General features: G+C 33.5%; 1 protein-coding gene across 1 annotated transcript; it reads left to right on the forward strand.

The window, feature by feature from the left end:
- The first annotated feature begins 387 nt into the window (after positions 1-387).
- Positions 388-20472, forward strand: LOC147072272 (carboxylesterase 4A). Its single transcript, XM_085947303.1, has 11 exons — positions 388-447; positions 765-857; positions 1855-2004; positions 3712-4048; positions 4518-4708; positions 8256-8418; positions 9357-9695; positions 11491-11646; positions 13646-13718; positions 16302-16498; positions 19369-20472. The coding sequence occupies exons 1-11, from the start codon at positions 388-390 to the stop codon at positions 19509-19511; spliced, it is 1902 nt and encodes a 633-aa protein (XP_085803429.1). The 3' UTR covers positions 19512-20472.
- Positions 20473-21895: the final 1423 nt, after the last annotated feature.

Here is a 21895-nt window from a genome sequence, read left to right on the forward strand (position 1 = left end):
CCCTTTTTGGGAGTAATCAATATTTTTATTCTATGCGGGATTGTCTGGGTTGTTTCTTTATTTAAATGTAAAATGTCGTTGAGTTCCTTACTTGTTAAAATTTTATTCTTACGTGATATTATTTTATTGCTTGGTATTCTTACTTGTTAAGGTTTAATATGCCATGATGTGTCCCAAAATCAGTCAGTGCGATAGAACACAAGTTTCCTGTTTCATGTTTCTTAGGTACATATTTAGCAAAAAAAATATTAGTGGTTTATGGAAAATCTCTGTCAAAACGGTTATGTCCTAGTTCAAATTGATTGTTGATTTTTTCAATGGTTTCCAAGGTGTGGCGCGCGTGTGATTCGCCTTCTGCAGACGTGGGGGCTATGGTGTGTGCTTCTAATGCTTCCCGTGCAAGCTCAGGAGCCTACAGTCATCCTCAACCAAGGAGCCGTGATAGGGGTGATGATTTGTTTGTTATACTATGCGGAATTAATAATAAATCATGCACACGCACAATGCAATCAGTCTACATCAAGCTACTAAAACAAAATAATCGCTTTTCAACAAATCAATTGCCATTTAAGTACATGTATGATCTCTCATTTATTTTCTTTCTCTCTCACACTGACTATTATCACTATACCTATATTATTTTTTATATATAATATTTAAGCTCAGTTCGTAATAATATTACTTATTTGTGTGTACCTACCTATCTACGTTATTTTATGTAATATTCGGAAATATCCCAATAAACAATGAAGTATTAATTTTAGGTTAAAATATTCCCTGAATCATCACGGATTCCTATTGAGGCCTTTTTGGGAATCCCTTACGCTGCAGCTCCAATTGGCCGTCTCAGATTTTCGGTAAGTTATTTAAGTTACATAGATGTTAAAGTTAAATTACTAAAAAATATTAATTATACCCATCAAGTGAGGCGCTATGTGATACTTAAGTCTCGGTTTACCATTGGTCTAAGGGTGTCATATCATGGCCTAGTACCATAAAATTGGCAAGGACCCATTACGTTATAAACTTGGCACATAACCGCTCGACCATCTTAGACGATCTTTAGGCCTCGTGTAAATAAGAGTAAAGCCAGGCCTCGTAATAAAAAGTCGTAATGAAGTACCCGTCTACTGAAGATTTTGAGGTATAAATTCTCAAAAAGTTTGAGTGACCACGGTCATACAAATGAATGACTATCTACAATTTACTACATAATGAGAAAGTGGAAACTCATAGTATTGCGTAGGTATTGAATATATTTTTTTTCCCTGAAAGATTATCAACCATTCGTCGATTTTACCAGAGACTGTTTAGCTACTATGTATTATGGATTTATCGAGCATTCGGAAAACTCTGCATCGTGAAATGATTAAATTTGATCTGTTGATTTTTCATTTAAATCAACTTGGGTAAAGACTTGGATCAAAATCCATAACATAACATAACAACAGAACAATAACTTATTCGTTTCACATTGCCCTGAAGAGCAACGCAAAAAACAACAACTTTTATGTGCAAAACCCAGATGTCCTACTAAGCAGCGATGAACAGGACATTATTTAAGTAGTCACTGAATCAATCTCCAATCACACATATTTTGTTTTTTTTTTTGAATTATTAATAACCATGTCCTTGCTTTTTCGTACAAGGTGGTTGTTAGTAATTTTGAACAATCACAAACACCCAGGCTTTGAAAAAAACACATAAATGTTTTTGTCATGACCGGGAATCGAACCCAGGAACTCTCGGATGGAAGGCGAGCGCCTTACCCACTGCACCACGAGAGCCGCATTACAGTCAATACATCGTTCCGTCCATGATGACCTTGAACATCTTCTTATCATTTTACAACAGGCGCCTGAAAAACACAAAGGATGGAAGAGAACACTCTACGCACAAGACTTTGGACCTCCGTGTCTTCAATCCAGTTTGGTTAATGAACCAAATTCTGTTGAGAAACAGCACAGCGAAGACTGCTTGTACCTCAATATATGGGCACCAGAGGTAGGGTTGTGATACTCAACGTTTCCCAAATTATGTTTCACGGGAAACGGTCATAATTATTATTTTATTATTTTATTACGTCTACTTTATCATTTCTTATCATACTCATATCAATACTAGAACAACATTGATGAAGCATGCGTATTAGAAAGAACAAACACTTCTTTAATATTCAGTTATAGTTTTATTTGTACTGTATTCCATAATATTTTTAAATTAAATCAAGATAGGCTTCGTCCTGATGAACATTATCAATTGGTCCAAATTAAATTTAACAAGTCTTTCTTATTCTAATTAGTTATCGGTACTTCGATAATAATTAACAGTGGACATAATCAATAACATTATTCACACCCAACATGATGTTGTACACTTTCGTCATAAAATAAATTTGCTTTTCACAAAATCTTTCTCAAAATTCACAGTTTCTAATTATTTTATGATTTAAAAGCGAGTAGCCATAAAAGTTTGGTAATCTCTGAATTAATTAGTACCCCCCACATGATTGCATTTCCGTGTAATAACTTAGGTATCAATCATGTAATGCATGTGTTGAAAATTAAATGTATCTATATGTTAATTAATCTATTTGTGAAAATAATCTAATATGAGGAAAAGTATAAATGTTATTATTTTATTTATATATTTTTTTTTATCTCAGTGTTTACAAGTCTCAGTCTCTTGTTAACACCATTTTTCTGGAAAGTAAAAAATGTGAAATCATTTATTATTTCAAACCAATATTTCCCTAAAATTAACTGCTTTTAAAATAACTTGAATTATTTCTTCAGAAAATCAAGTTAATGAAAAATGTGCCTGACATATTAATTCGGAACACCTCAAAAAGGTACCTATTATAAATATTGGGGGACTTGTACTCGTATTCATCGGATTCTGGCCCATGTGATCTATTATGACTAGAGTTGGGTATTTCCCGAGAAAATCTCAATCTCGAGATTCGGGATTTCCCGAAATGATGAAATTTTGTATTCTCGAGATATCGAGAAATTTAAAAAAAAACCTTAAAAAATCCTAAAATCAGTGTAAAAACAGGCTAATACCAAAAAATATATGATTTTTTTTTATTTATTTAAGAAGACAAACAAAATAGAAGTAGGAAAACAAAAATAATTCAAAACATTACTTATTAAAATATAACTTCAAACACAGACTGTCAATCGCTGCGTGTGACAATCGCGTACGATTTTGAGACACAAAATTCCCTGATGTTGCAAAAATTGCGTTCATTTTGAGTCGACGTTGGCTTAATTTTATTGTGTTAAATGCCCCGATCAGTCTTTGAACGTTTTATGTTTCCTGTCCACTTTTTTCATATAGAAAATCGTTTCTTCAGTTAATATTTGATAATAAAGAAAACCCGAATCCCGAGAAAAGATTCTCGAGATCCGGGATTTCCCGAAATATTAAAAGATTCGGGATGGAATATCTCAAAAATTTCTCGAGAATTCCCGAAACCCAACTGTAACTATGACTATTAACTAATAACTATGGATCCGAGATGTTTTTAAATTTCATTAATATCTATTGGCGACCATATTTTGTATTTTTTAATCTAGTTTTGTACTTTTCTAGACGGCGTAAGGGTCTCTCAAAATTTGACACACACCCGGCACACCCTTGCAATAGTGGATTTAATACAACTATTTTTACAGTCTCAACACAACTTACTTTTCGATATTCCAACAGAAAGGTCAGCGCACAGAAAAGCTACCAGTCGTGATCGTATTCCACAGTCCTTCATTTGGAGGAGGGAGCCGAACCCCTGCCCTTCCGGGCCAGGACTTGGCAGCAGAGGGACTCCTGGTAGTGAGCGCCGCGTACCGGCTCGGGGTGTTCGGATTTCTCTGCTTGGGAGCGCCAGAGGCTCGTGGAAACTTGGGTCTGCTGGACCAGTATTTCGCCCTGCTATGGGTCCGTGAGAACATTGAAAGATTTGGCGGTGATCCGAATGCTGTCACTCTTATGGGTCATTCGGCAGGAGCCACTAGCATTATTTATCACATGATATCGCCCCGAACAAAAGGTTAGCTATAAATGAGTTCTGCAGTTATTTGCCCAGATAGCCAGACACCATAAGAATAATTTGGAAACTATCATTGTTAGTGGAAACATCGAAGGTCGACGTGGAAGATGGAGATCGCCTATGCAATGGTCCGGTCAAGTGAGGGTCGCTACGGCCCTCCTAGTAGATTTAGGATGGGAACGCAATGATCGCTGGAGACTTATTATTACGACATTTAAAAGGTGTCACAATCCCAAACAGTGAAGGATTCGAAAACGAAGATTAAATTTAAATCGGATTTTCAATGCTTGTAAATCTTAAATAGTATCGACCTAAGTATTTTTATATAAAAAGGTAATTTTCTACCGAATAAACAAATAAGGCTTTGTCAAACAGATTTAATACCCCGATCCGTTTGTTCTCAAATCTCAGCATTTATTTTCAGATAGGTATACGGTATACGTATAAATGACAATTTCTTTCATTTCAGCACTGTTTTCCAGAGCTATAATAATGTCTGGCAGCATCACATCTATCTGGACTGAAGCGAATGTCACTCGTTCATCAAAATCCATCGCATTAACTTTGGGATGCTTTTTTGACACTCCCAAAGAAATAGTTCAATGCCTCAGAGAAAGATCCAGTGACGACATAATCAAAGCAATAAACACTCAAAGTCAAGTAAGTTTCTAGATGCTTCTTATTCTTCTTCAAGTACCTTTACCTAGAGGAAGTTGGTAAATCATCATTATTTCAGTGCTCGAAATGGAAAATTTCACGAACAGGAACGCTGTATAATTTTCCGAAACTAAGTACTTATGCTAATCCTTTCTTTACGTACGTACGTACTTTTGATATAAAAATGCAACAATAAACTTTAAACTTCTTACGTGGGTCTATATTGGGCAGGTTGGTAAGGATTGTCAGCGCCGGAGGCGAAATAATCTTGTTTTAACAAAGTATACCGTCAAAAATTGTATTATTCTTTATTCTTACTTTATCTACCACTATAACCAGTGCATGATACCTCTACCACCACTCGTCACTGATTATAACTTATATTACTGTCTCATTTGAGATAGATAAGTTTGTAATTAATTAGTCATAACAAACAACATATCCACATAAGTACCTTATAGATTCAAATTAAAAAATTATTTACGTACTTATAGAAAATTTTACAAATTCCATTTAAATACGAGCACAGAATATCAAACATCAAGAAATAGTATTAAAATAGTGTTTAAAAAATAAAGAAATAGTATTAGAAAAAACAGTAAGTGCCTACCTATACCAAGAATTTATAAAATAACGTTCACATAAACTCGTTCTCACGCAGGTGGAATATACGATTATCCGAAGCGATTTGGTTGAACATAGTTATTTCCTGCCCAATTATCATTAGCAATTATTGCACCTTGGCAGAACAAACAACTTAGATTATCAAGAAAGTTATAAAATAATATATAATAAAATCAATACTAAGTACCAATAATGGCAGAGTTCTCATTTGTACTGGGTAGATATAAGTTGGAAAAAGTACGTAGCCTAAATACCTAGTTCTCTTTTTAACTTTCAGAATACAGTATGTAAGCATACGTCTTGAGAAATCAATCGGATAAAAACATGGATAGTATCCACTATCCACACAGCTTTAAAGGATTCTCAAAGATTTATTTTGAACCTTCTCCACTATAAGGGGCATAAGGCCGTACCTACATCTAATAAAAGTTTCAAGTCATCCAAACAACGTAAACATAGCATTATTTGTAATAAAATTACCAATGGTGTGTCATTTTCATTTATATAAGATAAAACATGTCGGAAGGTGAAACTCAGGTTGCTAAGCGCGATTCTTATAGAATAATATAAAATTGTCATTAGTTAGTACCTACTATATTCAACATTATAAGGACTAATATTGTATTGTATGCATGTTATGTTACAATGGTGATGCTTTGGTTACGATTATTGTAATATACATCTACCACCGTATTTATTTAATAATCTATGACTAACACCATCTAAGATAATTAGATGTCCGCACTGGACACACAGGTACCTAATTTGTTAGTACCTACTTATTCTAAACGATTCAATCTATGTTGTTTGTCCTTCCCTACTCACATTATTATTGCCATGGAAATGATAATAGGTACCTACATACAATACAGATATTATGATAGTCGTACATTTTTATTGAAGGATATTCCTATATTTTTTTTAAACAAATTTACAAACAAAAATTAAGTAAAAGTTCTCTCCACACTACCTACGTATTATTTCTATTATTTTTAAAGTCACAAGCTACAATGCATTTAATAATAATTGTAATACAATAGGAACGTCCCAAATAAATAAACTCTGCAGAAGGCTATTCAATATTTTCTGCCCAAACCATCAATGGCCCAAAAACACATTTTTGTAGAAAAAATCATTCATTATTCATTGTAAAAATTGGGGTTTACGACTTCTCATAAATATTTTTTTAACACGAGTCAAGTTGTTGAGATGATAATACCTAATTATTGAATCACAGAACAGATGTTGCCATTGTATTGTCCACCGGAAAGAATTCCTAATGTTTTAGCAGATTTACATGAAGTACTTACTTACGACAATAGATGAAAAATTTGTTATTTCGTAAATGTATTATCTCAGTACGTCTTCCTTGCGTCTCGTCTCACATTATGTAACCACTATTTTCTACGTTGAACATCGATTTCAATAGATATTGATAGTGTACCGACAAAGCTATAACTTGAGATTATTGATCTGCAGTGTGACACTGATTTAAGAGAATTGCATCGTCGTGAAGAAATCTCCAAATTTTACAATGCCCTTAATTCAGACAAATTCGACCAACTTAAAGATTATGCAAGAAAAATGTTCGTTATTTTTGGATCAATTTATATATGTGAACAAATATTTTCGATCATAAACCTCAATAAAAATTCTATACGATCAAATATCGCCGATGCCCATTTAAAAGCAGTTTTAAGAATATCAACTACAAAATTAACACCTTAATTTAAAAAAATAAACAACAGTTTCATTCTTCTCATTATTTATTTTTTGAAATGTTTAGTTTTCGTGATAATAAATAGTGTATATCTAAAAATGGTATTTTACTTGCGGCCCGCCGGTCATTTTGAATTCTTGAATTTGGCCCTCCATGCAAAAAGTTTGCCCTCCCCTGTTTTAGGAGAACATTTTTTTATTAAAAAATCAAGTTAAACACACAGTTAAAATTAAAACACAAAACTTACTAGAATGTAGCAAAAAAAACACCAAACTAATAATATAAACAATTTTGTTTAGAAACGTATTTATATCTCAAATAATACAAAATATTTTAAAAGGCAACTAATAGGAATATTATAGCGGATTGCACGAGTCAAATTATCAAACTTTTTTGTATTAATTTAACCATCGAAAACACAATTCATTCACCCGAATATAAATGGCGAAGTAATAATTTTTGTCACTCCGAATAAAATAATATAATAAATTAGTAGGTAAGTAAATTAACAATGCGTAAGTCAAAGGCAAGATTGTATTGAGATTTGAAATGTTTCATCCTTTAGAAATTATTAAACAATGTATACTTTATTTTTGAAGAGTTTTCAAATAGTGTCAGCAAGGCACATTTTTTTGGGTAATAAAGTAATTTACGCTTGCAGCTGGTTGTTTCTTGTTATTTAGACAATGCATTTAGGCATGGACATATCGACACAAAATAAGAAGGTTGAAAGAAATTTAGGGATGTCATAATTTTTATTTTTAACCCTTGCACCCCGGCATAACATAACTTCGTTAATTTTTAATTTTGAGAAAAACTTTAAAAGATACATTCATATATAATTATCTCAATCTAACGAACCGCAACGCAATTTTAAATGAATTCACGAGCCGGAACGGTATATTTTGGAATTCCACGAACCACAACGGCGCTCCGGTGCGTTCCTGTCCATTCCGAGCGCTGCATTATTTACAGGAAATATGTATTTTATGTCAGTTTTCCATTTTAGTGAGGCAATCCTATTTCATTCATCACAATGGTATGACAAATGAAAACTTGTAAATTTGTACCATGTTGTAAAATAAAGATAGGTAGCCACATTTCATTTCATTTCAGTTCCGTCAACTTTAATATCATATTGTAACAAATTAATAAAGACATTAAATAATGTAAAATTTTGACAGAAATATAATTTGTGTATTACAGGGAGGAAACTGGACAGATATGATGCTACCCTTGGTTGATAATTTTCTACCAAAAAATGATCAATACATTCCACTGAGTCCTAAAGAAGCATTGACGTCTGGAAATTTTCACCAGATACCCATCTTGACCGGCATCACAAACTTAGAAGCTACTGACTCCAGCGGTAATAAAAATATATCTAATCATTTATTTTACCGTCCTCTTATTTAGGTTGAAATTTTATTTAATACCTCTATGGTTGAGATATATTATATTGTTATTTATATGTACCTACATCGTACGATTAAATAATATAAGTATAAAAGATAAGTATACACAGTACAATCTCGCTAATCCGGCAATATATAAACATTGTGCCGGATTAATGAAATGCATTTAAAACTGAAAAATAAAAAATAAATGCAAATTTGTAAATATAAAGTACTTATTTGTGCTTTATTTTAAGATAATATTATGCATTTTCTACATACCTACATTAAAAAAAAGTGGTCAAGTTTTATGGGTTTTAAAAAAACATAATGCTTGTAACATAAAATAATCGCCGATTGTTTTCTCACTTTCAAAACTTATTATAAAACCATCTCCTGTAATTTTAAGAAAAATCTAAATGTTCGCACAACAACAACTCTGCTAGTAAGTACCTACCGGATCTCTGAAGTGTCTGATTAGTAGTTTTTTTTTCAAAGTAGCGTAACGTGGCATGGGAAGGTACATGTTGGGCATAACGCGTAAAGATCACAAAAGAAACCAATGGATAAGGAATCAGACAATAGTACGCGATCTGATAGAAGTCGCTCAGCAGATGAAATAGCAATAAGCTATACATGTCGTTCGGCGAGTGGACAATCGCTGAACAAATGCCGTCAAACAGTGCTACCCAAGGGGCACAAAACGTCCGCAGAGATGCCCTAAAACCCGCTGGACAGATGAACTCATAGTTTGGTGGTTGGTGGATGTAAGTTTCAGCAAAGAACTAGGGACCTAGAAGAATGGCGGGAGCTAAGAGAGGCTTTTATCCAGCAGTAGAATGACCCTGGCCGATGATGAAAATTGGTAATATTCGTCAAAATTGATTTATTTTGCCTATTGTATTTTTTTTAGAGCATTGGCAAGACCTTGCCCGGCAAGGCTATCACCAGCTTCGGCACTACGTAGACCACACGGCTATCCCCAATGTCATGGCGCTTTATAAGCTGAACACTAGTCCAAATTCCAAGCAGATCAGAGAACTTATCAAATGGGAGTATACCGAGAGAACAAAAGATGGCGACGCATGGGGTCTCTTGCAGCAGCTAAGGACTCTTTACTCCGACGCTCTCTACGATGCACCTCACGCTAAGCTGGTATCTTTGCTTGTCAAATCAACGCAGCCGCTTTACGTCTATCGATATCGTCATGCAGGCGGGGTGGACCTTTATGGGAAGAAATCAAACTCTTCAGGTAAGCCATCATTATCAAATCGTCTAGCATAATTTTTATATTAATTACAGTGACATCCAGTGGGGGTAGGCAGATTGAGCGTCGCTTGGGGGCGGCAGTTACTCGAAGGGCAGCAAATCGAGGAGAATCATTTGGTGTATATAGAAATAGCTAAAATTATTTTGTTTACGTGTTCTACAATAATAGCATAGTAAAAATAGTGTGAAAATAATAAATCCGTGTATTGTTAGGTCAATGCTACAAACCAAATGTGTCAGAAATATTAACCAAATAAGACCTCAGCTCTGGTGATTTGGGTACCGAAATAATTAATATCTATATACATATTAACATAATTGTTTATTCGCTTTTTATATTTAAATTTAATGTTGTATGTTTTAGTGGTAAATATTTTGTCAGTAATGTATCCTGTATACAACACATTTCTTATAATTCTGATATTGGAGTCATGAAATGATGAGATAAAACATACTGTAAAATAAATGGGGCGGCAGTTTGGCGCTACCTAGGGGCGGCATTTTGTCTAGGGACGTCACTGATTAATTAATACCATATCTACAGATACAGCATTCCGTACAATATCTAACAGAAAAATAGGCACTTTTTCCAGAAAAGGTCAAGTACATAATATAGACATATTAATGACAAAAATTTGTAAGATTCACGCTTATTGCAATGTAGGTAGAGTTTAGTTTTAAGTACATAGGTAAGTATAATGTGTTTATAAAATTATGGAATGATTCTGGCAGACTAAATTTTGTAGTGATTTTATTAGGTCCATATTATAATAATAATTCATCAATGGGTACTTACTACATTTTTGTGAAGGAATTTACATTAGGTACGCCAAAATCATTGCATAATATTTTCTCCATTTCATTGGCTCTATGTAGAATTTGATATAGATTTTGGTCACCTAACGAAGACATTCTTTAAGAGAGTTTTTGCGAGAACCTATTCATTCATGCCATGCTCTGGGTCCAAACACACATTGAAAGACAGCATTTAAATTTGCCAGACTCGGGATTCGAACCCGAGACCTCAAAATAGTTCACACTTGTTATACGATTATTAAATTATATACTTACACCGAAATCTTTGAAACGTGAGTATTTAGTATTTCTCACAAATAATTATTGAAAGATGTAGTTCTAAGAAAGAGATTGATATTTTTATTAGGTATCTATATATCTTTGTAGTTGGAACTTATGGTTTTTATTTTATTTTTTGACATGAGGGGCCTCAAAATCTGTCAGTGCCTCGGGCCTCTGCGTCGCTAAGCCAATCTCTGCACCTGCCTCAATAATTTGTGGTTAACACTATTTTATCTCAAAATATTTATTGAAATAGTTTTAGATAAAAATATACCATGCATAAAACCCGATAAAAATCAGCTATTTTCTTTAAGATATAGCTTAAACGCGTTTCTCACAAATTCGATACCCAATTCAATTTTAATTAAATGAGGATTAACGATAGATATCGTAGAAACCCCTCTTCTGTCAGAAGACGCATTCTGTGGTTATTAGTTTGTCATAGGCGCCTATCCTATTCAAACAATGGACGCCTTCCAAACTCTTCAGGGTTGAAGGATCCTCTTTTTTTTAATTTCATAATATCTACATATTAAAGCTCCATCCTTACAGAACAAGAGTTTCCTTAGCATTTATGGCATTAACAATATTCCATATGTGCATCAGTTATTGTCTGTATATTTTATATTAATATTCTTGTAATTTCATTAATTTTACCTTTTCAATAAAAATAAATAAATAGTAGATTGTCATTTTTCCAGGAGCAGCTCATGGTTCTGAACTTCCATACTTATTTGGACCGACACTTTTCAAACAGCTGACCAGAAGAAGACTCTCAGCTCAAGAAGAGAGACTAAGCAAACGAATGAGGGTTATGTGGTCAGAATTTGTCAAATTTGGGTCAGTAGTCGCATTATGTACCTATATTCTTACTAACATTTATAATACTTGATAATAGATACAAGATACCAGTGGCGAAGGGTGGAGGTAGGCTGTTAAGATTCGCTATAAATAGTGCACACTAAACTTTGTTAGTCATATGTATTTGTTTTTATTGAACTAAGACTACAATTTACAGATGGTATTAGTTAGTTTTTAAAAATCAATTAAACCCTGCCTAAACGAAACCATAATAGATTTGGTCTAATTTGGGCAATACGACAAAATTGTGTACAATTTTCCATTCATAGTTATTTGTTTTCGTTGGATTAAAACTACATATTACACATATTTTTGGTTCATTTTTTTGATTCATTAAGCCCTGCGTAAACCAAACTATAATAAATAAAAAATATTATTCTATCTATAAAATACTCAAAGTTATGTATGATTTAATTGCATAATTTTAGATATTTTATAGATAGACATGTATTTTTTGACTAATATCTATTATGGCTTGGTTTCTCAGGGTTTAATTGAATTTTAAAATCTAACCTACACTATCTGTAAATTGTAGTCTTATTTCAATGAAAACAAATATGTATGTCTGAAAAAGTTTAATGTGCACTATTTATGGCGGATCTTAACAGCCTACCTCCACCCTTCGCCACTGCAAGATACATAAATATATACTGATAAATTTCAAAGCATTCACAATGCGTCTATTGCGATGCAATTCATATTGTGACGCAATAAATCAACGATTTTGAATCAATTTGATATCAATCTTTTTAAAATACCTCTCGATTTGGAACGTCATCATTTATCATCGGGTTATTTAAATGCAACGTGAATACTCACCATAGGAAACAAGCGTTTTAACATTGTAATGTAGGCCGCACCGCACACTAAAGGCGCAAACAGCAAGCACGCAGAAAATACATAATAATTTATACACATATAATAAATTGGCAAAAGTATTCATTTATAAATTAGGGCTTTATAACATATTTTATTCCAATTAATAATAAAAACCAGAATATGGATTATTATTCAATTACATTCACATATACAAATAAAGCAACAGCGATTGAAATAAAATCCATTGTTTATACAATACACTGCCTACTGTTTAAGGAATCCAATCCCGAGCCAATTTTTTTTTTTTTTTTTAATTCAACAAGTTGTGTCGGCAATAAGTACAATAGGTATAATAAAATTCACAAACTTTCCGAGATTCTAACAATTGCTATTCATTCGTGGATGTGTTTGTATTAAATTCAATGAGAAAATTAAAACATACATTCATAAAATCAGACGTAGAAAGAATTGCGTGCCTACACGTCAATGGCGTTTAACTGGTTTAATAAACGGATTTATTATTTTTGTGATATTATTAGGATTGCGTATGGCAGCAAAAAAATGGTTATATATTATCCGTGAGAATTCGGAGATCCCCCCAGTGACATGACGTGCTGGTACATATACGTCACTATAATGATTTTGTACACAAACCAATCTTATTGAATTGATTGATAAAAATATCAATTCCGAATGTTTCGGGATTATGATTACTAATCCTGGGATTCATAGGTATCGAAATTTGTCCGGGATCCCGGGATTGGAATCCCTACTACTGTTTAAATAATTACTGTAATAATAATATCGGTTTTTAGAATATTTATTATTGAAATGTAATTATTTTAATTATAGTGACATCTAGTTAAGTTGCCTCGAAGATAATTTGTATTGGAATGCATTATTTGGTTAATATCTATGAAATCTCTATGATCTCTATAATCTCTATGAAATCGAAACTTTTGATGTGATCCCCCTTAAAGATACATTTAAGGTGATGTCTCTAGGTAAAGTTGTTATCGAAAAATAGCTAGAAAAGTTTATTAATCGGTAAATATATATTCAAAAGTAATGAGAAAAATAAAATTAAAAAGTATCGTGGAGTTCTGTATACCAAAAATACGTGTCAAATTCGGAAAAAATTCCCATATAATATAATATCTGCGCGTGTCTACGCAGATAGGGCCAGCATTTGTACGCCACATAACTTCAAAATTGAACATATTCATTATTTGCTGGTCAAAATTTTACAGTATGTGATTAAATTAATATGATTTGGAGTTTTGTATTGGTTTTATTAAATAAATTTCTAAATTGTACGACCACCAATTTCAAGATTACAGTAGGTACCTACCTAATATTATATGGTTAATGGAATTGATATGGACAAATATTGGTGAAAAGTGGTTTAATTAATCCAAAATTGCCAACAGTACTTACCATAACCAAGATTAATGAATCCAATATCATCTTTTATTCCTATTTCATATTGATTGTCACATAAAAAAATCATTTTCCTCAAATGGTGACAATATTCGTACCAAGTAGAGTCGGGTTTCGGGAATTCTCGAGATTTTCCATCCCGAATCTCGAGAAATGAAATTTTTAACATTTTGGGAAATCCCGGATCTCGAGAATCTTTTCTCGGGATTCGGGATTTCTTTACTATCAGATATTATTTGAAAAAACGATCTTCATTTTCATTTGGGGCCTCTAAATTAATCAGTGTGTTGGGCCGCTAGGTCATTAAACGCGCAACTACTGTACTATTTTTATACCTACAATATTTTTATTAATTTAAGAATAAATTATATTTTTAGGATCTTCACTGGTGTCCCCCAGGGCTCAAACTTAGGGCCGTTGCTGTTCACGATTTTTATAAATGACATAGCATTGGTAATAAAAAATGCTATGTTTTTGTTGTTCGCTGATGACTTGAAACTCTTTTTGGAAGTTGTCACCTTGGACGATTGTCGTCAGCTCCAACTTGATATAGATAATGTATTAAATTGGGGCAGGCGTAACAAACTAGAATTCAATATTGATAAATGCAATCTTTTATCGTTTACCAGAGCCTCAAAAGTGTTGTTTTTCCAATACTCGATGCATGGCAGAGTTCTGTCACGAATATCATCTGTAAGGGATCTTGGCATTACGTTTGAGGGTAAACTGACATTTATTAGCCATATAGTTACCATTTGTAACAAAGCGCTTAAAATGTTGGGCTTCGTCATGCGTACTTCCCGGGTCTTTTCAGATGTTACGGTATTGAAACTTTTATTTAATTCTTTAGTTCGAAGCAGACTTGAGAGTGGGTCTATTGTTTGGGCACCGCACCAGTTGAAGTATGGCCTTATGGTGGAGAGGGTACAGAAGAAATTCTTGAGACTCCTTTACTTGAGGTTGTATGGATACTATCCGTGGCTTTATCCAACTGACTTTCTCTTAGGCATGCTTACATACTGCAGTCTGCAATTTAGAAGAAATCTTTATTTAGCTACGTATTTTTTTCGACTTATACAAGGTATAAATGAGAAATCTGCCATTCTGGGCAGTGTTGACCTGTGTGTCCCTGATAACTATCTTAGAAATAGAGACCATCAGTTGTTTATTCTCCCAAGGTGCAGAACCAACCTGCCACTGGTAATGCCAATTGGGAGAGTGATAACTATGTTCAACGAAATTGCTTCGGGTGTTGATATATTCCACCTACGTGAGAATGAGTTTAGGTGGATGTTGTTTTATAAATTCTTAAAATAGGGTCTGCTTAACTCATCCGGTGTACTTCCTTGTACCTATCTAATTCATCTACTGATATATCTCTTTTTTTTATGTAATACTGTTATATTTATGTATCTTTGTTTCTAAATGTCATGTTGTGAACGTCTTAAACTTATAATTTGTAATGTCCACAATATGTTAAAAAAATAAATGAATTGAATTGAATTCAGGCGGTCAAATACCGAATTGGATTCAGTGGTTTTTGCATAATTGTGCTACAATACGGAATTAAGTATATAATACTTGGTACTAGAGTTGGGTATTTCCCGAGGAAATCTCAATCTCGAGATTCGGGATTTCCAGAAAAGAATTCTCGAGAAATCTGGGAATTTCAAAAAAACCTGTAAAAATCCTAAAATCAGTGTAAAAACAGACAAATTGGTACCTATTATAAATATTGGGGGACTTGTACTCGTATTCATCGGATTCTGGCCCATGTGATCTATTATGACTAGAGTTGGGTATTTCCCGAGAAAATCTCAATCTCGAGATTCGGGATTTCCCGAAATGATGAAATTTTATATTCTCGAGATTCGGGATTTCCAGAAAACAATTCTCGAGAATTCTCGAGATATCGGGAAATTTAAAAAAAAAAAACCTTTAAAAATCCTAAAATCAGTGTAAAAACAGGCTAATACCAAAAAATATATGATTTTTTTTTATTTATTTAAGAAGACAAACAAAATAGAAGTAGGAAAACAAAAATAATTCAAAACATTACTTATTAAAATAGAATTTCTAAAACCACAGACCGTCAATTGCTGTGTCTGACAATTAATAGTGTACGCTTTTGAGACACAAAATTCCCTGATGTTGCAAAAATTGCGCTCATTTTGAGTCGAGGTTGGCTTAATTGTGTTAAATGCCCCGATCAGTCTTGAATTTTGTGTTTTCTGTCCACTTTTTCCATAATTCAAAGGATTCCAATTAAAGTTTACAGAAATATCTGCTATGGCATAACAAATATCATTACCTTCATTTGACGATAACCTGTATATGAACTGCAAACTTTTATCGAAATAATTTTAATTCCCTGTAATTTGATTAACTCCAGATATCCCACACCTCCTCGTCAATACGACGCATGGCACGCATACACGCAGCGAGATTCGCACATACAACAGCTCGGCGAAGGCACGGCACCAGGCGGCAGTAGACCATCCTACTGGAACACTTTCCTGCCTCGATTCTCTAATCTTTCCATGGAGCGGGAGCCGAGGAATATAATTAATGATATGAGAGTTGGATATGGTTAGTTACTAAGTGAAGTAAACGCATTAGGTACTGGGAAAACCTGATGTTCAAATTATACTTTTTTATATAACCTATCTATTATTGAATTTACACTCACAATAATTTTGCATTCAAATTGTGTCAAGTCAAATTTTTAACGACATTTATTTAATTTAAAACAGATGTCGAATGTCTGACGGATACATTCTATTACCTATAGTTTTATGGTAGTTTTTCTTGATTTTCGGAAAACAATCTGTGTGATGAGTCACCTGGCTTCACCGATCTTTACGGCTGGATTTACTATAGGGTTAAAGGGACTATAAATAGCCCAGAGCCCCCGTGGTTTAAATACAGTCGAAAACATTTATGAAAAAACTTTGGACAGACAAAGCAACTGCCCATGCGCTCGATTTGCAGGGCTCAAAAGCTCGATCACAATAGGTATCTAGCTACTTGCAATAACATATCGTCACTGTTCTGGCAGAAGACACTAATTCGAAAAAATGACATATTGAGTTAGTACCAAAATGTTCCTTATTTCAAACTTTGCCGTCTGGAAATCTTCTTAATAAATAAACAGTCTTTATTTTAAAGTCATCCTTTTTACGATTACTTAATAAACTCACATGATAGATTTCAAACATTTTAACAACTTCAAAGTCAAATTACTCAAAACTCATATTATCCAGTTAGTGTGTTCTGCCAGAACAGAGACGATATTAGATACTATTATTGAATATTTACTATGCAGAAATTTGTATATCATAATCATAAGCCACCGTAGTGTTAATTGCGACACCCAAAACTCCAAACATTCATGGTTGAATGACAATATGCAATATCATACTGCAACAAGAACATCAAAAATATTTAATATCCTGTATAATGCCATTTTATTCAATTATTTTTCTGGGCCCCCAAATATGTATTAGCCCAAGGCCCCTTCAAGTGTAAATCTGGCCCTGCCGAGCATAGAAAAATTTCTAATAAAATAAATCTGCTCAATTGCCATAATCCTAATGCAATGCACATTTTGCACATATTAACAGGCTAGGTCTCCAGACCATTATAATAGAGCCAAGAAAACCAATAAAAGACTCGATTTAAATAAATTATGACCATAAAATATAATATTCTTTATTAACACCATTAATGAAATTAATGAGACAGAACTGCAACAGTTGAGACACACTTCACAGATAAAGGTCTTTCAATGATAATTGAAATGCTGTACAAATTCAAGCTAATTACCATTTTTGCTCAAAGTGGAACATACATACTATGGTCGCTAAAGAGCAAAGGTTATGTGAACAGACTTTTTACAAGGAATGATAGTTAGCCATTCACCGAACCCATTGAGTCCTAACACTGGATCAAAATCTTAAAAAAACAGCATGTATTTTTTGCCAGCACCAGAAATGAACCTACCACCCACTGCTTCACACATTCTACTCAGAAGTGATCCAAAATAAACATAAACTTTAATATACTAGAAATAGAGATATTTCCTTCCTCCTTCCTAAAACGTTTGTGTGTATTAGCAATAAAACAAATGCCTCATCTCTCCATCATAATATTTATGGCATTTACCAATGAGGTTTGATTTTTTCACTTCACACATAGACATTCTTCATAACGAAAATCACACATTACCCACCTTCAGTTTAGGTAAACTCGATATAAAATTTCATTGGCTGAAAAGAATTCCATACCAATCAGTCAATTCCTTATTAGCCGCATACCATTTAATACAAATACACCGACCAATGAATGGCTCCGAATGCTTTACAAACCATCAGAAAATGTGTAAGGATCAAATCTATGTGAATTTTAGCTAAAGGCCTATCCTTATAGTAAAGCAATGGCATTTATAGTGCTGCCAGATGACATTTTCAAAATTCGGTAAATTGACAAAATATATGAAAATCAACAATTTTACTTGATGAAATATATAAGTAGCCTTAAAGCATGTAAAATCATGTAGAGACCTTTTAACCAATATAAATTTCGGTAGATTAGATATTAAATTATATTTTCTTATCATGACCAAAATATCAGTAGATGTCATCTAGCTTTGCAATGGCGTGATTTGTTGAAATGGATTTGATACTGTTTGAAAATAAGTCTGATAGATTTGTCTGCTATCGAAAATTAGTTGCATTAAGCTTTTCTAAGAGCCGAGCCACACCGGGCGACTCTGGTCTCGAGACCAGTCGCCGAGACCAGACCGATGCATGCAGTTATATGGACCATGCCACACCTGGTCGCCCAGTAATCGCGCGATCAGTAAAATCTCGTTCGTGCGCTCGGTCTGGTCTCCCGGTCTCTCTGGTCGGGCGATCGGTAGCGATGTATGAAAACATATAGCTATGTATTGAGCGCTGCCACACTAGGCGACCAGTCGCCGGCAGCCACGCCGCATTTTTTGCATAATTGCGTGTACATTCATTATTATTATTATTATTGGCTGCCTCTCTGGTCGCCGGCAAGTCGCCCGGTGTGGCTCGACACTAAATGATTGCCCAGAGTGAACGCGCGGGGTAAACTCAAACATATAAACGTGTGTGGAATTCCCAAAAAAAAGACATTCTATGAAAATTTCACATACGGTTATACGTTTGAGTTGCGCATACCACTGCTGCACCGCCGCCCACTCAACCACTGTGTTCTATTCTAGCACTAAGAATTTGATGTTGAATTTCTGAGTTGAGTTCTGAAAAAAGAGAGTAATCTATCTGATTTTTCAAGTTGACCTTTTAAAAATCACCCGCTGATTTTAAAGTTGTTTCTTCATAAATCAAAAAACAAACCTTTAGTAACTACCATAATATATAAATGTATAAGTTTGACAATTAAACTCTATCAAAATGTGTTTTTATTTTCAGATGGTAATAACACGATCAGGCATGCAATGTATACACTCCTGGGGCTGGTGGTAGCTCTAGTAGTCTTGCTAGTAGTCTGCGTGGTGCTACTGAAGAGGTCATCCAAGGAAAGACAATTGAGCAGAGACTTCGGAACATTCTGACAGCAGCAGGACAGTGCAAATTTCACCACCTCGTGGAAACATAACGTCACCAATAACCGACTGTAAAAACAGTTTATTCTAACCTTGACAAAATTTTGTGCAATTTTATTTTATATAAATCTAGATTTAAGATTTATGGATGCTGATATAATTATGTTTTCAAATGTGGCTAAATGACATGAACAATCTCGATGAGTGTAGACTCAGTGACTGTTGTAAACAATGCGTATCACAATAACTACACGCAAAACAACACTTCAGATAACAATTCGATCATTTCAATGCTTGTGATTAGTGGCCTCCGCAACTGTCACTCTGACGTTTAATCATTTGTTTACGGAAGGAATTGCAAATGGCCGACAATAATAAATTCGCTGCCTAGGCAACGGAACAATTCTAAACTAAAATATTATACTGTATAATCGTCACGATTGCAGTACCATACCGTGGCGTAAAGGTAGTGCGTTAGGCTGATAACCGAACAATCGGTGGTTCGCATCTAATCGAGTGTGTTTTTTTTCGTGTGAAAAAAATAAATTATGTGTTACATGTCACACGTCAAAAATACACTCTGATCTGATTTCCCAAACGCGCCAAAAGAAGTATAACTTCAAAACGAGGAAGAATACACTGACAACCTTTCAATATTGTTTGCATTCATTAATATTATGAACAATTTATTTAAAAACTAATTCATATTAAGGTGTCATATAAATTAATAAATGTTATTGTACATAAATGGTTTAAAAAAGCATCTAAAAAACAAATTAGTTAGCCCAACAGTCATGCCGAATGTAATAGAATATACTATTTCCATATAATATATTATAAGTTACTTGTCAAGGTTATAGAACACCAATTTGTGCTGTCCCAATATGTAATAGCCTAATCTTAATGAATTTTGACGTAATATACATAGTTAACTAAGACACAGCGTAACTTTTTATTACGTAAGCTTAAATAATTTATTTTCTACAACCAATTGTTGATAAATAAAATATTGTTTTATATAAGCATTAAAATTACATTAAAAAGAAAGAAAACAACTTCATAAAATACTGTCCTTTAAATAGGGTAGGTTATACACCGAGAATATTGTTGAACGTTAATCGTGGATGAGAGTCAATTAGCTAGTTTTGTGATGATGTATCAGTGTAAATATCTTTATACAAATTATTGCAACTTCCAAATTGTATTATTTCTGCACCTCAGAGCCTGTGGCATAAGACCAATTTTGGCAAAAATGATACAATTATGTGTATCCACATATTTTGTACCAAAAGTATATCTTTCATAGCCAATATACCTTTTCAGTATACATATTCATGAAAGAAACCTAAAATATGAAAAGCATAAGCTGCAAGTCTATTATTATTAAGCAGCTGAGAAATCTTATATTGCGTTTTCCCCAAAGTGTTCTTTTTGGGCACAAGATACACTGACTCGCATTTCCATTACGTCCAGTCTGCGAAGCCCATAAGCACATGTCATAAATGCATAATGATTATGAAAGTAGGACGTAAGTGTTCGATACATCTAGTTCTAAAAGGAAACAACTCAAAATTTTAAGGTTTCGAGTTAAGGGGGAAGGTGTTCCATGTCAGCTATTTTCTGGTATTTTCAGAGGTTAAGCCTGAATAGTACGTAAGATTTGTAGAAAAACTATTTATATCATTATGAAGCTTATTCATCGTCAAATATTTATGTAAAACATTTGATAACTACATAAAGTATTTTTATGACGTAAAATAATATTCTTTGAAACCGTGAAACGTGATAATTGAGAACGAAGCCATATTTTTGTGACATTAATAGGCTGTGATGATGACAAATTTTTCCCTTAATTATTATCTCAAACGATTTATTATAGATAGTTGTAATGTTAAAAAACATAATGTAGTAAAATATATTCAGTATAATTATAATATTTGCAGTTTCTATTGGTTCTAAATCTAATGGAAGCGAGTGGACATTTTGTTATTTAAATATGCTACAATTATAGACATACGAAATAATATAAAGCTACGTATCAGAAGGTTTATCATTAATCATTGAATAAATGATGAAATATCTTGTTAGTTATAAATTTGTAATACTAAATAGAGACCTTTTTAAAACAACTGTTTCCACGAAATATTCGACCATCTTGATATCCGCCAGACCCACCTGCGAATTGGTGTATGATGTATGGAATCTTTAGCTGGTATTATTTTAACTTTATATGACCAAAAAAATACGCCAACACACAAGTATTGTACAAAAATATGTTTATAAAAGTGAATGCTACAAATTGAACACAAAAATAGGCGAAACAAACACAAATTCGAACATATTATTCAAAAGGAAAACATATTTTGACATTTGAGGACAAAACAAAAAAAAAT

Source organism: Rhyacophila brunnea, unplaced genomic scaffold (assembly GCF_057557595.1).
Source record: "Rhyacophila brunnea isolate RB1 unplaced genomic scaffold, BYU_Rbru_1.0 scaffold_2, whole genome shotgun sequence".
Classification (NCBI taxonomy): Eukaryota; Metazoa; Arthropoda; class Insecta; order Trichoptera; family Rhyacophilidae; genus Rhyacophila; species Rhyacophila brunnea.

Bases quoted from the DNA above. Each gene is read 5' to 3' on its own strand.
- LOC147072272 (XM_085947303.1), top strand. From the start codon at position 388: ATGCTTCCCGTGCAAGCTCAGGAGCCTACAGTCATCCTCAACCAAGGA. The intron at 8,419-9,356 runs GTAATAAAAATA...TATTTTTTTTAG, and splicing joins AGAAGCTACTGACTCCAGCG to AGCATTGGCAAGACCTTGCC. The intron at 13,719-16,301 runs GTATGTGATTAA...GATTAACTCCAG, and splicing joins TTGCTGGTCAAAATTTTACA to ATATCCCACACCTCCTCGTC.